The 18,967-nt window shown below is 38.7% G+C and overlaps 1 protein-coding gene across 1 annotated transcript; it reads right to left on the bottom strand.

The window, feature by feature from the left end:
• Positions 1–252: 252 nt before the first annotated feature.
• On the bottom strand, positions 253–18,466 carry AGA (aspartylglucosaminidase). The gene is given in 10 exon segments (XM_030563542.1): positions 253–1,434; positions 2,275–2,408; positions 5,753–5,860; positions 6,905–6,980; positions 8,105–8,222; positions 9,477–9,589; positions 12,920–13,032; positions 13,921–14,074; positions 18,299–18,442; positions 18,445–18,466. Coding segments are annotated over 10 exon segments (1,083 nt in total). The 3' UTR covers positions 253–1,333.
• Positions 18,467–18,967: the final 501 nt, after the last annotated feature.

The raw sequence follows: 18,967 nt of genomic DNA, 5'->3' as shown, positions 1-18,967 counted from the left end.
GAACCACTGATGATTACTCTCTGGGAACGATTTTCCAACCAGTTGTGCACCCACCTCACCTCATAGTAGCTCCATCTAGGTTGTATTTTCCTAGTTTGTTTATGAGAAGGTCATGCAAGACAGTATCAAAAGCCTTACTAAAGTCAAGATATAGCACATCTACCACTCCCCCCCATCCACAAGGCTTGTTACTCTGTCATAGAAAGCTATCAGGTTGGTCTGACACGATTTATTCTTGACAAATCCATGCTGTTACTTAACACCTCTAATTTATTAATATCTGTGGTTCAGTTGCCAAAAAGGTCAGTTAAAATGAAGAGATTTACAAAAATGAATTATGACCAGTGAAACATTTAATACAGAAAAATCAGTCTTATTCCACCCACAGTTCTTCTAGAACTGTCCTGTGGGCTCGGAATCTGTATATTTGATGGGTGCTTTACCTGAGTGTAGGCAGCAATGGAATACTGATCACAGAAGCACTGCCCACACTGATAGAACACAACATGGGAAGTGAAAAGGGAAGCATAGTATGGAAACCATCTTCTGAAAATAAGTCAGTTACTGGGATCCTACCCAACAATTTGGGATTGAAAGGGGAGTAAGAAACGTCTCCATTTGTTCCCAGAAATAAAGGAAAGGAGGGAGTGAATATATAATGTACCTGAGTCACAAAAAGCCACAAAATACTGTATCTTCCTGACACTGCAGGATAACATTTGCAATGTAATACTGCATCACTGTGACTGAACATCATGGAACGATGAAACATCACCACAAAAGCAGAAGCTTTCTTCATTGCTCTCCATTCAGTCACGAAATTGTTCTCCAGTTCTTCTTGGTACAGCAGTCATGCAAATTTTCATCTTTTTTTGAGACTGGTTCCAAAAGTCATTTCCCAATTTAAACTATAGTCATCAACATACACCAGCAGAGTATTTTGAAATCCCACTTTATCATTAGTAGGTATTTTGGATCTCTACACAGTATCCTGGAATCTAAAAAAGAAAAATAAAAATCAAATTTGTTCATCCTGTAGATGAAGCCAACTTGCCCACCAGAATTTAGAAAAAACCTGCCAGATTAATAAATTAGTTTGCTACACTGAGAAACTACAGATCAAGTTTACTGACATATTGGTGACATGGTAATAAAACAAAATACATTAAAAAAGGAGAGAGATATGTGCTATCTCCACATACAATACTCATCCTCAAATATCTGTGCAAAAAGGAAACTGCAAACACTTTGTAAAATGGCAGCCAGTGAGCCTTTTCAACCTTCTTTTTTCCTCCTTCGTGTTTAATTGTAAATGCAGTTGGTACAGAAAAAATTAAATGCAGTCTACTACTTGCTCAGATGGCTGATTTAGCAAAGGACTATAAACCATGAAGTGAAACTGAGTGAATCCCGGAACTTTATTGCAGGCAGCACCTGGGAAAGAAAAAAAGAAACAAAAAGTGACTTGCCTATTTCCTATAGGATTAGTATGTCTGTCATATTTCATCTTCTAAAGATTCAATTATTAATTCTGCTACAATGGTGTAACTTCCTTTTATAATATGTTTAACCCAACATTGAGATTTCTCAAAAGCATTTTACTTTTCAGTGTTCTCATTATGAGTGTAGTGCACTTAATAAACTTAGTAACGTAAATTAGAAAAAATATATCTTAATACTGATGAGTGTAATGTGTTTCTACAACTCTAATCTCTCAAACACAGAACTGTGGGAAGTAAGATCAAAGATATACAACAAGCAGTCTACCCAATAAGCCATATTGATCTGCAAATTTTACTTTCTACTGATCTAAGGGTTCACTAATGAGATGCCCAGCATAATGACTGACTTGGATTGCTTTGAAGCTGTGTACATATTCCAACTACCTTATGCCAAAGAAGTGTGGGCTTTTTTTTTTTTTAAAAAACAACCTTCAAATTAATCATACCTATAAAAATATGAGAAATTGAGGTTGTAAATGGTTGAGTATTTACGAACTCCTCCAGGAAAGTTCTGTGCAAATCTTAGATATTAAGGTTGAAGAGGGCCAACCTGATTCACTGGGTGTTTGGCAGGATACCATTTAATCATGTACTCTCATGCCTGGTATTTGATAGTGAGAGAGCGGACTGTCCCCTTGCTCCCTCCAGCCCCCAACAATGGTTAAAGTTAAAAAAAAAAAGTTGCAGCCTGCTCCTTTAAAATCCATCTCTATGTTTCACTCGTTTGTGTCAAAGTCCTTTGTGTTGAACAAAGTATAACAGTAAGATATACCATAACTTCCAGTTGTGTTGGCACAGATAACAGCACCAAAGAAGTATGGAACATACTTCTGGATCCTGGAAATAACTTTTTGGCAAGCTGTAGTTGGATCTGTTCCTGTCCTCATATATTCCACTGCTTGATAGCTGATTTAAGAAACAAATCAGAAGTGTTACTCACTGTGACTGAATATAATCAGAACAGACATTCTAAAATATGATAGATCAGAACTCAATAAATTGCATGTCTACTTAATATGAACACAGCAAAATAATTTACTTTGGAACACAAATACAAAATTGGAGACTAAGCTACTGATCAACTCCTTCCTCCTTGAAGTTTGCAAGAACTGTTGAATTGCTGTTTTTCCTCATTAATTACGTTTGTTTTTTTTTAAGTTGTCTTAGATTTACCGGGGATCCATCAAAAGCGTTTTCTTTTTTTAAAGGTGTTTTATTTTAAATGCAAAACCAAACTTTAATACTTTAATATAAATAGTAACTACATAATAATATCATTAGACTAATGATACTGCTGACCAGTTATACATTTCCACAATGCAAAATCTCAAAGTCAACAATTTTGAGTAATGGTACAACATGGGCCTAAAAGAGTATTTCTTTTGTTTTCAGAAAACATGAACATATCAAGCCACTATGTCTTGCTAAAATAAGAAAAACTCAACTAAGGAGGGAATGAGCTTCAAATCTGGCATTTTGGAGGAGGGCTACTATCACATTTTGGGAAGTTCCTTATCTCTGGACTCCATATCTTCTGTCACAGAGATATAAGTTACCAAAAAACCCTATCTATTCCTATGAGCTGGATAAAAATTTGAACATAGAGCTATATTCCACAGTTTGTTTCCTCATAAGTCAATTATTTTGAGACATTAACTTATACTATACATCAATATTTCAGAAGTGAAAAAACAAGGGGTAAAATAATTACTGTTTTCTGGACTTTTGACAATTCAAAGCTATTCCACCATAGACTATATATCGTTGTCAATCTGCACAAGCAGCATACAGACATAAACAGAAAGGACACAGACAGAGTCTTCTAGTCCAGTCATTTATCAAAACTGGTAGGTGTAAGCACTGCTTTTTCAAGCTTTTGCAACCAGTTCTTCAGGCTGTCTAAGAGATTACTTAGCATCTTAACTATTAGCTCGTGAGCTGAAATCAATGTAGTGCTATAGCTAGCTTCTCAAAATTCAAAATAACTCAATGAATTATGCCAATGTCCACTCTTATTTCAAGACTGATTTGGAGTAGCTCAAGATCCACTGAGGTCTACACCACTTACAAGTGAATACGAGCTGGCAGGCACTGATTTGTGTTGCCAGAGTTTTAGAGTGGACAGTTCAGTTGCCTGAATAGTTTGGATCACTGCTGTGAATTCTATCGTAAATATCAATGTCTCTGTAACTTTCAGAATAGAGTACTGTAATGTATTCAATTTGAGGTGATCCATGAAGATCATTTGCAAAATTCAGACACCCAGATTTTAAATAGACTACACCTTTTTAGAAAATGAAAAGGCGCAGGCACATATTAAGATGCTGACAATATATGATTCCAACGAATCATAGATTTTAAGATCAGAAGGGACCATTATGATCATCTAATCTGACCTACTGCACAATGCAGGCCACAGAATCTCACCCACCCACTCCTGTATCAAACCTGTGTCTGAGCCACTGAAGTCCTCAAATCATGGTTTAAAGACTTCCAGGTGCAGAGAACTTTCCAGCAAGTGACCGGTGCCCCACGCTGCAGAGGAAGGCGAAAACCCTCCAGGGATTCTGCCAGTCTGCGTTGGAGGAAAATTCCTTCCCAACCCCAAATATGGCAATCAGCTAAACCCTGAGCATGTGGGCAAGACTCACCAGCCAGACAGCCAGGAAAGAATTCTCTGTAGTAACTCAGATCCCACCCCATCAAACATCTCATCACAAGCCATTGGGCATATTTACCACTAGTAGTCAAAGACTAATTAATTGCAAAAATTAGGCTATCCCATTATACCATCCCCTCCATAAACTTATCAAGCTTAGTCTTGAAGCCAGATATGTCTTTTGCTCCCACTACTCCCCTTGGAAGGCTGTTCCAGAACTTCACTCCTCTGATGGTTAGAAATCTTCGTCTAATTTCAAGTCTAAACTTCTTGATAGCCAGTTTATATCCATTTGTTCTTGTGTCCACATTGGTACCGAACTTAAATAATTCCTCTCTCTCCCTGTTATTTATTCCTCTGATATATTTATAGAGAGCAATCATATCTCCCCTCAGCTTCTTTTGGTTAGGCTAAACAAGCCTAGCTCTTTCAGTCTCCTTTCACATGGCAGGTTTTCCATTCCTCGAATCATCCTAGTAGTCCCTTCTCTGAACTTGTTCCAGTTTGAATTCATCCTTCCTCAAACATGGGAGACCAAACTGCACACAGTATTCCAGATGCGGTCTCACCAGTGCGTTGTATAACGATACTAACACCTCCTTATCTCTACTGGAAATACCTCGCCTGATGCACCCCAAGACTGCATTAGCTTTTTTCACGGCCATATCACTTTGGCGGCTCATAGTCATCCTGTGATCAAACAATACTCTGAGGTCCTTCTCCTCCTCCGTTACTTCCAACTGATGCCTCCCCAGCTTATAACAATAGTTCTTGTTATTAATCCCTAAATGCATGACCTTGCACTTTTCACTATTAAATTTCATTCTATTACTATTACTCCAGTTTACAAGGTCATCCAGATCTTCCTGTATATCCCAGTTCTTCTCTGTATTGGCAATACCTCCCAGCTTTGTGTTATCTGCAAACTTTATTAGCACATTCCCACTTTTTGTGCCAAAGTCAGTAATAAAAAGATTAAATAAGATTGGTCCCAAAACCAATCCCTAAGAAACTCCACTAGTAACCTCCCTCCAGCCTGACAATTCACCTTTCAGTATGACCCGTTGTAGTCTCCCCTTTAAACAGTTCCTTGTCCACCTTTAATTTTTCATATTGATCCCCATCTTTTCCAATTTAGCTAATAATTTCCCATGTGCAACCATATGGTGAAGAAAATAGCCACTTCTGAGACCACTTTCTCTTCTTCCTAACACTTAAGAAATGTTTTGTTCCCACAACTGAAACTTGAGTGTGGTTCACAAAGCATTTTTGGTGGAGTGCATTTACATCTGGAATCCACTCATTCCTTCTGTCAAAGTCCAGGTTTGGCAACATTCACAGAATTTGCAATAAGGTAGCAGAAAACATGTTAAAGAATTGGTAAGTGATTTGTTGTCTGTAACAGAGTAGGTGGGGCTAGTCTGGTTTTTATGGCCATGTTGATTGGCATGAATAAAAAAGCAAGCAATGGCCAACTATGTTAAACAGCCAATAAAACTGATAATTTTATTAATTCATCACTTTATTTGTTGATTTGTTTCACAGGAATTATCTGGCAAAAATGTAAGCAATCTTCCCCAAAGGGACAAACCTGGGCAAAAAGCGCATCATGATATCACCATCTCCAGTGGCTGCCGCTCCTCCACTTGTACTATCAGCATAGGCTCCAGCTCCAGCTATTGGCGAGTCCCCTACACGACTATACAGAAGAAGGAAAAGAAACCCATCAATTTAAAATGAAGACAGTTAGTTACAATGGGCCAAATTCTGGTCCCAGTTACACTACTGTGCAACCTGGCTGAAACCAGTGGGGTTGTCTCAGTGTACCAGAGCAGAGCTAAACCCAATATTTACAGGCAAATTCTTAGGGTACTTGTTTCGAAAAATAAAATAAATAAATATATAGCAGCAATGAGAACACACCAGAATTTTACAGTTTCATACTCCAGGAACTCCTAATCTTACATCATGGTAATGAGAGCACCTACTCTCAGTAACAACGACTGACACTTGGACACTCCAACACACTGCCAAGCAAAAAGCAAAACCACCTGGTGAAATAGTGACTGTTCCACAGTTTCAGCCTTCCAGAGTATTCTTCCTTCAAGATACAGAAGGTTTCTGGTTCACCTTAGTCAACTTCCACAGTAGATTAGGCAAAATTGGAAAAAGGCACTCATTCTTAAATAAAGAGTTCATACAGAGTTATTCAAGAATAGTCCTGAATAGGTCCACGTTTAAACAAGCCCTCATTCCTTGATCCTGTGGTGACTCTTAAAGTTCTGGAAATATTTATTGGGTCAGACCAAATCAAACTTATCACTGACATGAGTTCTTTAAAGAGTGAAAACATGTGTCATTTATCATATTTTTTTTTAATAAAAAGCTTTTAAAGGCTATTACAAGCATAAAGCAACAAACTCAATTCACCCATAGATCCACACATTCTTTAGACAATGCTCATAAATAACCTATTCTTGCTCCCATTTAAAAATGAAAAAAAAAGCAGGCCTAAAGTAACTTCTACTATATTTATACACAAAGTTGAAAAAACAAGCCCACTATAAATTGTAATTGCAGCAACGACTTAAAGACCCACCAGAAAATGGGGCCCTATTGTGCTAGTACCTGTATAAACGTGATCATTCAGATAAGCAAAATATCACCTCACCTACACAGATACTTACATGAAATAAAGGATTACAAATACCGTATGTCTTTTTCTCAAACTACAAATACTAACCCCTGGATTTTGTGGACTGCACCATTTGTAGATGTCCCCACTGCAACATGTCCGGAACCACCAATTACAATCATGCCTATAGATTTAAAGAATGGTGAAGCTTAAAAGAATAATTTCTTATATATTTGTTAAAACATCAGTGTTACAATTCAGCAGCATGAAAAACTGATCATATTTTTATTAGCCCTTGTAAGGGCCCTATTTTTAAAATGAAGTTTTACACTTGAATTGTCATTTTCAGAGAGATCTAAATATTTGTATTTTAAAATATTTGAAAATTGGGCCATATATAATCATTGTTGGTAAAAAAATTATAAGTATAATTTAAATTCTCTATTGAGTGTTTATTTTATCCAGATTTCAAAGAGTTCAAAAAGCCTCTAGTACAAACATTCTAAAATACATTAATGAAGTTTAACTACCTTAACCAAGTACAAATGAAGAGGTGACATACCATTCAACATATGACCCACCAACCTTGGCATCCCCTTACTTCTAGCAGTTATGTAATTCAGGCCTCAATTCAGAACGATTCTTAAAGCAGTAAGTAGTTCCACTAAAGTCAGTCAGGCATGTTCTTAAGTACTTTGATGAATTTGTGTGTGTCTCAGCACTTAAGTGGTAATTCTTTGGTAATGAAAATTTTGAAGATTTTTTGCATGACAATCAATCAACAAGTTGGCAAAGATCCAGTCCAAAACGCAGAAGATAAATTTTAACTGACAAAATATAGATAAATAATCTGTACTGAGGTGTTTGGAAATGTGTCTCTGAAGTCTGCAGTTCTGGAATGTCTGCTATGCTGACAACATGTGAAAAATTCATCATGAAACACAAGAAATAATTTTATAAAACAACAAAAAAAGTTTTACCAGTAAAGTATCAAAGTCTTTACAAGAATATTACTCCGAACCTATTTTAAGCACACCAATTTGCAAACAATGCTGTTGCTCAAATCAGAAGTTAAAAAGTATAGGAAAGATTAAAATAGATTCTAGACTTACAAACCCTAAATTGACTAAGGAATTGCAACAAACTCCTTCATAACGTGTGTAAGTAGTACACACTTGACAATGGTGCTGTATATCTGGTATACTACCAGTTTTAAATATTTTTTTATTTGAACTCAGTAAGATTGAGTTGATCATGAAGCAAAAAAAAGAATATATCTTTTAGCATAAAATAACCAAAGAGAGTTACCAATTGTATCATGGTTATGAATATTTATTCTTTTCTGTGAGTTGATCCATTCTTCACTATTTAATTGTTTAGCCTGTTTGTATGGGCCGCAGGATTTTGAAGCATCTGGTATTACATTCTGTAATCAATATTTTATTCATATGAGTCTTTAATATTTCAATAAAGATGCATTTTAAACAAACTACTGCAACAAAAATCTAAATTCCACTATATAACTACCACTCTACAATATTTTAAGATATCTAATGCACAGTTGTACTGAAGTTACAAAAGCTATGGATATTCTTATTAAGAGATGCATTGATTGGCTTTCAATAATGTGTGATACAGGGTCTGTTAATCTGATAGTGCCTATCAGAGAAAAGTAGCAGAACAATCACAAGACTCATTCTTTGGTCAAAATAAGTTTGCATTCTTCAGCACGATAAAGAACCCACAAAAACAAAGTTGATGGTTGATGTTAATACCACACTAAGAGATAAAGTAAAATCCTGTACTTAGGATGACTAAAGTTGGTTAAAAGTAATACTTTAGGCAGGACATTTTATCAAGGAAATGAATAGGTAAGAGAGTATGTACCAAATTAAACTGTCTCAATTCCACTACATTTCAGATACATAAAGACAACACAATCTACAGATGAGTGGGTTCTGCAAGTATGTAACAGTCTGTGCACAGAGACAAACATGCTAACTTATGTTTGTCATCATCTACAGCTACCAATTTAGGCTTTAATTTTGGAAAGACTTAAGCCTATGAATAGTCCCTATGATTTTAATGGGACTACTTCCACATTTAAAAGTCACTCATGTGACTAAATACACCTCGACCCCGATATAACGTGACCCGATATAACATGAATTCGAATATAATGCAATAAAGCAGTGTTCCAGTGGGGCAGTGCTGTGCACTCCAGTGGATCAATGCAAGTTCGATATAACACGGTTTCACCTATAACACGTCAGATTTTTTGGCTGCCGAGGACAGAGTTATAGCGGGGTAGAGGTGTACCTGCAAGACCAAGGCCTTAATTTCCAGTAAGAGATTTCATTTAGAGACTCAATTTTAAGTTTCTGCACTCATGCCTCACTGAGAAATCATCCTCTGTTGTTGAGTTAGGATTTTCTCTGAAATTCAGAAAAGAAATATCACTGTACTAACATCAACATTAACAGAATTCTACAAATCAGGCAGCAAACAGGCTTCCAATCCTCAAGTATATCAAGTGAGCGAGAATTCCAGGATTTTTAAAAAAATGTTTAATGGAACATTCTTTGTTCCCTTAATATGAAGCATTTCTTTCTTTAACAGGTCAAGAGTAACAAGTAAAGTTGTGTGACCAAATTTCTAAAATAAAACAAATATACTGTACCTTCCAGTAGTTTGGCTGACAGCTTTGATAAAGCCACTTTAAATATATTGAAAGAGAATTTTGAGTGGTTAAATCTTCACATGGAAATCCCATGCTTTCTGCAAACAGTGAGGCTTTAACAGGCAAAAGACAAATTCAACAATATTGTAGCATGAGTACATTAGATTTATCATAAAATATATGTTATGATCAAGATGACATATTAGTTTATATACAGCTCATCCCCCTGAAACTATAGAATGTAGTTCCTCTGACAAACGGTGTATCAGTGTAATCTCCGATATACCATCGGCATCCAATTCCTCCTTTACTGAGAGCACTATATCCTACACTTCTAGGAGGAGAGATACTATCTACTATGTCTTTTTGTCTCTTCATTTAAATACGTTCGCTATGACTATGATGAGAGAGCTCTCTCTTCAGACATGTTGCTATACAAAAGAAGCAAAACTTTTCAAACAAACAGGATAAATACCATCCAAATCCAAGATTGTGCTATGTGTAACCTGGAAATTTTAATTTAAGCAAGCAAAAATTTGTAAGTAGCAAATTAATTACAAAAAGACACTATCAACTTGATATCTATACTTTTTCAAAATATGAGGTAAGCAGAAAAAGATTCGGATATCAATACCTGTCCCTGAGTACCTCTGACAATTTCTGTGGCTTTATCATCACACTTTCCTAAGAGTTAAATTTGATTATTTATTTCTTAAATATTTTTTTACAATTGTTACTGTGTGAAAAACAATCATCAACAACAGGGGAAACTGTCCATACAGGAGAAGAAATGAAAGCAATTGCCACAAAGCACAGCCAAATGCAAAGTAAATGAACTGAAAAAAAATTAGAAAAAATGCTATTCATTCACCTTTCAGTTACAGTATCAATCTGGAAGAAATCAAATTCAGATAAAATTGTTTACAGATTTGTAAGTTACCAATCCCTTCCATGCTTGAATCCTTAGATATTTATGTGAACATAATACATAGTTTTACAAGATTCTTAGGAGTTTCTGCTTATCCCAATATTACAGAAAAAACCTTCAATTTATTTACTAGTTAATTTTTTATTGCTTTTCTAAAACTACTCATGTAATGGGAATTTCATGAGCAATAGTTAAGTTATTGAATGTTTACCAACATTTCAGTATCTGGAGTACCTACTAAGAGAGCAAGTGAGCTCAGAAAAGTCTGATTGTTCATGTTTATTGATCCTCCTTTTATGACTTCTATAGCCTGTTTTTATTCCAGAAAGTGGAGCTGTTGGGCAATGTGCACAAAGGTAGCATGGTTTCGTAAAAAAAAAACAACAAACAAACAAAAACCAACCAAACAAAAAAAAAAACGCATCTTTCATACTCCCTAACTGATATAATTTGGAGTTACTTAAACTGAAAAGGACTCTGAGGACTGTTTAGGAAGTCAGAAATATAAGATTCAATTATTTTCAATGATGAAAACCTAAAGTAACAAATTCCCGTTAAAATTTTAGAGCCAGAAACAATATACTGTACTTTCCACACATTAAAATACCATTATTTACAGTAAATGTTATACAATGCTTAACAGTTAAGGGTGTGGTTGTGTTCTTTTTTCTGTTAAAAATTCAAAAAAACCTGTGTGCAGACAGAAAAATTGAGATTATCCTAGTTTCAAATGTTTTTATCTTTTACTCCCCAAATAAGAGCAGAAATACACCTCTACCCCGATATAACGTGACCCAATATAACACAAATTCGGACATAATGCAGTAAAGAAATGCTCCGGCAGATCAAAACAAGGTCGATATAACACCATTTCACCTATAACAAAGTAAGATTTTTTGGCTCCCAAGGACAGCGTTATATCGCAGTAGAGATGTGTGTAGAATGCGACTATCTGACTATGTAGCTTGATAAAAAGCAGAAACAATCTTGCAGAAAGACTCTTACAAGAAGTCATTCAATCTAATCACACTTTAAGGACAATTTTTTAAAAATTGTTTCTAATACTTTGTGTAGAACAGAAATTTTTCTTCCTCTCCTCCACTGAATTTAAAGTTCAACTACACACTCTAGTGAGTCTGCTATCCTCTCCCATCAATGTTTGCTTTACCAATTCCCAGTGTCACTCCTCATATTTGCTTCCAACATCCCTGCTCTCATCCCACTGAGCTCTTCCAGAGAAAATTGGATGACCATTCCAACTTCCTTCAGAAAGAATTTGCTTTTTCCCCCTTCCATCTTCTTTACCCTTCTGACACATGGTGCTGAAGCTTGTCACCCCCTCTGACTTGCTCTTCAAACCTGCCTCCCTTATTCTCAGTCATTCCTGGTATTCCAGGTTACTCTGCTATTCCCAAACATCTTTTAGTTTACCCTGTCCCAAACCTCTCTTTCACCTTGAAGCACAAAGTCTATTGTGACTTTCTTTACATCCCACTCTACTCATTCCCTCCTGGATCCCTTGTATGCTACTGATATTCCTCTTACCACAGCACTAGTGACCGCTTCCTGGTCAAATCAAAAGGGACTGTAAACTACCTCAAACTCCAGCCCTCCCTTTCCAGACCCAGTCTTTGCATCAGCTACAGCAACTGTCTCCTCTGTCTTGTCTCATTTCCTTCATTCCATCCAAAATGCTAGTGCCAAACTCATCCTCTCCTATCAATGACCACATCACCTCTTTTTAAATTTAATCTTTGCCTTCATGATTTCCTCCATGCAGCCCCCTACACTTAAAAAACCCTTAAGCCAACTAATCTTCCATTTCCTATTCAAAGTCTTCCTAGAAACATTTCTTCCATAAAGTTTAAAGATACTAATCCACCAATAAAGTATTAAGTTACCTGAAAAAGATAAAACCTCCACTGTTTATAGAATTTATCACCATGTGGTGTGTTGTGCCAAACTGTACAGTACCTGATTTATTTAAAAGCTCTCTGAGGCAGAAAGTATTCATGTACTTTGCAATTTAAAAACATACGACTGTGCTCAATAAATATGAAAATGAACTTTGAAATAAAATTAGGTACAAAATTCTGCCATTTATTTTTTTAGTAAAGCTTCCCTTGTATTTTAAATGAAATATTGGCATATACCAGCTTCCATTTATATAGTGTCTTATGTCAAAACATCTACACTTAGTATCTGCATTTTCAGTGATATTAAAACAGCTCTGGCATTAAAAGTTAATAGTTGCAGCTGAGTCTGTAGAGGGATACATAACCCTTTGTTTTAGTTCAAGCAGAAATAGCAGAATAAAAGACCCTGATAATCTGTAGATATTTAAGAAACTTAAAGAAGGATAAATACTTTTCAATTACTTAACAGCATTCATTTGAATATATATGTGGGGGATTCCTCTACTATCAAGATTCATCTATTGTAAGTCTCCTTATTGTATAGTGATAATTAAGACAAGGGTAAGAACTGGAAATAACTGAATAAAGTACATAATTACCTGATTCCCCCACTAATAATGTGTGCTTAGTATGCTGAATCACTTTCCGTGCTACACCAATAGCATTTTTTATACGTCTGAGATCTGCTACTGCCCCAACTTCCATGGTGTCGCTGAAACAAGAAGAATATGGAAGTGAGAAATATTTAAGGTGTGCATATATTAAACAGTAACAGAGGATAATAAAATGATTACATATCTTCTGCTATATATACTTTGTGCTTGTCTACCGTTAAGAAGTTGTACCATTTTATCTATACTGGTATAGTTAAAGTAGTACAACATCCCTGAAAGCAGCCATATCAGCATAGATGTACATTATACTGTACTGGTCGAAATCATCTTTGTACTGATATAAACGCATCCATATTCGAGTTTTACTAGTGTAAGTATTTCAAGTGTAAATAACTGCACCCCTAAGCAAACAAATTACTCTAGTAAGACTTCCAAGTGTAGGTCAGACCTAAACAATGAATAAGGTCTAAAAGACATCACATAGAATTGTCATGAAAGTAAAATTTGTATGGAAATTAAAGAGCAAATGGTCCTCTATTAAGATTATACTTAAACCTTCAGATATCCTAATCCTGCAAAAGTAAGCCTCTCTCTGCCTCTTCAGGCATACAGTCGTATAGGTGCTGTACATTATGCTTCATTTTCAGAGAGAATCTCTCCTCTGCAATACCCAGGAACTCCATATGCCACTTTAGCTCCCATATCTGGCAATCAGGCTATCGGAAAATGAATGTCAGGGATTGCAACAAAAATGCTTAGTTAGCTTCCAAGCATCCTGGTGCCGTGGCAATCTATTCCCTGTTTGATTGGATATTTCCCTCTTTCTACTGTACCCACGAACACATCAATTAATATTAGAGTGAGTGCAGTATTATGTCTATTGAACACATCAACATGATGGCATGGTACATATAACAATGCTTACATCATCTTGAACTGTACTAAAAATCCTTAGGATTATTCTCTTCTCCAGGTAACTTTCTTACCCATCCATAATCATGGCATCTAATGTTGTTTCTCCATGTTCATCTGGACTTCCTCCAAATCCCACACTTCCATCACACTGATCAATCTCACACTGAGCGCAGCCTCTCTCCACTGCATCCAGCTCAGAGCCTCCTGACTGTAAGGTGTACCATGCTGTAAGCAACACAAACACCAGGTAAGTTAAAATAATTACTAATATTTTATTTAAAATTATAAAAACAAATACACAAGAAACTACACCAGCTATGGCAGCTAAAAATAAACTGTATAATATGTTGTTATTCTTAGGTGAAATCTAGAGAAAGTGTTATTCAGAATATAAAAAGTCAACTTTTTTGCATAATTGGCTAATGTTTCTGAATGGGAAGTGATGGGATATTTGTGTGAGTGGGGAGTTGTTGCTATAGTGTCCACAATTATAGTGTATTTCATATACCAAGTAAAAAAAAAAACAACCAACAATAATTTACGGTTGTGTAATTAAAGCACTCCTTCTCTCCAAGGCATGAATAGTACTAAGGCTACACATACAAACTCTTCCACACAGGTATATCCAAGCTCACATGGAGTCTAAATTAAGTCTGTGTAGCTATGCAGGATCGTGGCATATTTAAAGATTTTTTAAATATACAAATAGGAAAATGTTATATTAAAAACATTTCTTAAGAGCCATTTTAGAGAGAATTAAGCATAGTTAAAATGAGCCAGGCACACAATTAAACCTAACAGTGTTTAAAGTATATAACCAAACAAACAAACAAAAAACAATATTTATGCAGCACTAAAAATAACCATCTCTTTTCCTCTCCCTTTCTGTCATCTATCCTTTGAGATCTAGTTTGTGGCTTGAAAAAACCTTTTATGTGAGTCAACACAAATGGCTCTGCTGAACTTGGCCCACAGACCTTGATCATGCAAACTGCTTCATAGGGTCAGAGCCCTGAGTGTATGTGAAGCCACAATGAAGTTAATGGATTCCCACATGGGTGCAGAGATCCACCCCCTGGAAAAATTTGCCAGGATTAGGACATGGGCCCAGATCCTGCAAATATTTATATGCATATGTGATGCTGTATAATGGGGAAGGTGATCGACTACACTAATATGATCAACACTACTTTTGAAAAATTGTGATAACTCTTGTACAAAATATCATTGAAAAATTTATAATCTGCTGTGTTTTGTTATCTTGTTATAATGTGTATCAATATTGTATATGGAGTTATGACATTTTGCTACGTGCTTGTATCTCAAACTTCTTGTGAGTCTCAGAAGCCCCCATAGGTTAGCCTTTCAGGAATAACAAAAGGAGCTATGAGGACACCCTAGCAATAGCACACAAAAGGTGCAAGCAACATTTACAATTCATATGAAGAACTGCTAAGCCTGCACCTAGGAAATGAAGCTAGGAAGCAGCTAGAATTTTTCCAGAAGAGAGGGCAAGATATAAAAGGCAAGAACAAAAAGCACCTTTTACTTCTTTCTTCTTTCCTCTGGACTACTGAACTTTGACAAAGGAAAATTTTGAACAAAGGATTGGAGGTTCCCAACACTATTTGGGCAAACCAGACAGACTTGTAAAAAACTATCTGACATAACATCCCTAACTAGCATTTTGGATTTACACCCTTTAATTCACCTGTAATGTAATTTATGAGTTATGCAGAGGTTTATTTTCATAGTTAATAAATCTTTAGTTTACTAAAGAATTGGCTGCAGCACTGTATTTGGTGAGATCTGAAGTGTACCTTGACCTGATGGTAAGTGACTGGCTTTGGGGGCTGTAAAAACTCAGCGTGTGGTGATTTTTGGTTTTAATAACCTTTCAGCACAATAGTTCAGTTTGTCTGGGTGGTAAATGTGACTGCAGCACTAAGATGACTAGCTAAAGCAGAGGTGGGCAAACTACAGTCCATGGGCCGCATGCAGCCTGTCAGACCTTTTAATCTGGTCCTCGAGCTCTGGCTGCGGAGCAGGATTGAGTGCTTGTCCCACTCTGCGCACACCGTGGCTCCTGTAAGCAGCGGCTTGTTCCCCCTCTGGCTCCTACACGTAGAGGCAGGCAGGGGGCTCCGCATGCTACCCCCGCCCCAAATGCAGGCTCTGCAGTTCCCACTGGCCAGGAACCGTGGCCAATGGGAGCTGAAGGGACAGTGCCTGTGGATGGGGTAGTCTGGCCGCGCCTCCACGTAGGAGCTGGAGTGGGGACATGCTGCTGCTTCTGGGAACTGCTTGAAGTAAGCGCCACCCAGATCCTATAACCCGATCTTCTCTCATGCCCCAACCCCTTGCCTGCCTCTGAACCCCTCAGCCTCAACCCAGAGCACCATTCTGCATCCCCAACCATCACTTTCCCTATTCCAACCCCCTGCCCTAGCCCTGATCCCCCTCCAAGTCCCTCAGTCCCAGCCTGTAGCACCCTCCTGCATCCCCAAATCCCTCATTCCTAGCCTCACTCCAGAGCTCACACTCCGAACCCTTCTGCTCCCACAGCCCCTCTTGCACCCATTTCCAGCCCAGACCCCCAGCAGAGCCCTCACCCCAACCCTCAATTTTGTGAGCATTCATGGCCCACCATACAATTTCCATACACAGATGTGGCCCTGAGGCCACAAAGTTTGCCCACCCCTGAGCTAGACTGTCAGTGGTTTTCTGGTAAGCTAGTAAAGTGACCCAGGAGCACATATACCTTGCTGGTTTGGCTAAATCTAACTATAAGATATACTACCAATTTGGAAGTGTTTGCCAAGTTTGGACAGTCTGACCTAATACTGGCACTCTCCGTTGTGACTAGGGCTACCAGATAGCAAGTGTGAAAAATCAGGACGGAGGTGGGGGTGATAGGAGCCTATATAAGGAAAGACCCCAAAATCAGAACTGTCCCTATAAAATCAGGACATCTGGTCACCCTAATTGTGACCTCCACAAGACACAGGTGACAGCATACTATTCTGAGTAATTCCCCCATTGTTTCTGTGAGACTACTCAAAAGTAATCAATTTAAGCCTATGGATAAGTGTTGGCAGAAATAGAGCCTTATATTGCAAGTGAGATCTTTCGTTGCTGATAAAATTAGGTTTTAACTCATATCAAAACTACGGTAGTCTAGCTTGGGTGCATTTTCTAAATGTGTCTCTACAACCTATTCCTACCTTTTGCTATGGCTACACTTGAAATTTCAAAGTGCTGCAGTGTGGTCGGAGCGCCAGTGCTGGGAGAGCTCTCCTAGCGCTGCACATAAACCACATCCCTTACGGGTGTAGCTTGCGCTGCGACACTGATTACACTGAGGCTTTACAGCGCTGTATCTTGCAGCGCTCAGGGGGGTGTTTTTTCACACCCCTGAGCACGAAAGTTGCAGCACTGTAAAGTGCCAGTGTAGCCAAGCCCTTTTATGGGTGATACTAGGAGTGAACAATACACATGTTATCTGTAAGTTGCCATATAAACCTCCTAAAAGAGGTAAAACAGAGTAACAAAAATTTTGATAATGGTCAAGAACTGCTGCTGTCTAAATAATTATGTGGGATGGATTTTGAACAGACACACTGAATTTTAAAATATATATATATTTTAAGCACACTTTTTAATACCTATGTTACTAATATCTATTCAGATTATTAGAAATGAAAGTAATGTAAAAACTCAAGTTTGTGCCAATGTATGGTCCAACCTGAGAAAATGCAAAAAGGAAACCAAATTACTTTTATGTGTAGGTTCCTAGTGGTGTGCTATTTGGGGGAATGGTGATTTTTTTTTTTAAATGATAGTTACAGCAACATAGAAACACACCTGTTACTCTCTGGTTTGCAAAGCTTTTAATAAAATTTAAATTTTGGGCCAGATGCCATAGGGAAACATCCCATCCCCCCGTGTTTAACTGAGGCATTTATAGTTTCACTTCCTATTGCTTGAACACTTCCATTACTAGTTTGACTCCCTAAATGTAGCGAAGTTGGCTTAGGAACTTCTTTGGGGTAGTCTAGCCACAGCAATTGTAGCCATTTTGGTAAACCAGCACTGGGGGTAAAAAACAACTCTCATCTCTAACAGTATCAGTACACCTGTGTGCACGACCAGGACCAAGGGTTTTCCGAATACCTGCACTAAGCAATACTCCCGAGAACAGCATCTTCCCCCTGCTGCCCAGACTCCCCCACGCGATCAAGGACAGCAGTGCAAGACCTGAGTCACAGCCACGCCACCCCACCCCACTGCACTCCAAGCAATGCGGGGAGTGCTGCGGGCTCCACCGGTCCGTGCGCTGTGCAGGTGCAAAGGTGAGCAGAAATGCCCCCGCCCCCAACAACAAGCCCAGCTCCCCGCCCGCAGGCGCCGGCCAGCCCAGCATGAGGCAAAGCCCGGAGCCAGCGACACCTGTTTCCGTTGCTTTCCTAAATGCCCAGGTGTTGACGACTAGCGGCAGCGCAGCCGCACCCGCGCCCCCGGCCCCAGGCACAGGCAGCAGCAGCACCAGCAGAAGGAAGCGGAGCACCCGCCGCGCGCCGAACCCCATCGCGCGCGCCGGCTGCACTCATACATCATCCGGGATGCGCGCGCCTGAGCTCGTGACTAATCACGCGGCCACAATTTCACAATCCCACCCGGAAGACGCGCTCGACCGCCAGGGAGGGGAAGGAGCAGCCAAGTCTGACGCGAATGGCCCCGCCCCCTCGCCTTTCCGGGCTCCCTCCCTCCGCTGTTACCGCCGCCTACCCGCTCCTCCCCCGGCTGCTGAGCGGTGGGCTGGCGTGCGGTCTCTCGAGCCCAGCGCCCTCAGTGCAGGCGGCCGGTGCCAACAGGGCAGAGCTGGGGCGGGGCTGGCCCCCACCTGTAGGGCTGAGGGGGTGGGAGGGGGGCAAGTTTTTAGGTTGGCTATTAGGATACACTATTAGGGTGGTGAAGCACTGGAATGGGTTACCGAGGGTGGTGGTGGAATCTCCTTCCTTAGAGGTTTTTAAGGTCCGGCTTGACAAAGCCCTGGCTGGGATTATTTAACTGGGAATTGGTTGTGCTTTGAGCAGGGGGTTGGACTAGATGAGCAGT

Source organism: Gopherus evgoodei, chromosome 5 (assembly GCF_007399415.2).
Source record: "Gopherus evgoodei ecotype Sinaloan lineage chromosome 5, rGopEvg1_v1.p, whole genome shotgun sequence".
Classification (NCBI taxonomy): domain Eukaryota; kingdom Metazoa; phylum Chordata; order Testudines; family Testudinidae; genus Gopherus; species Gopherus evgoodei.
Note: the sequence above shows the minus strand (reverse complement) of the source record. Positions and strands in the feature narration are given on the sequence as shown.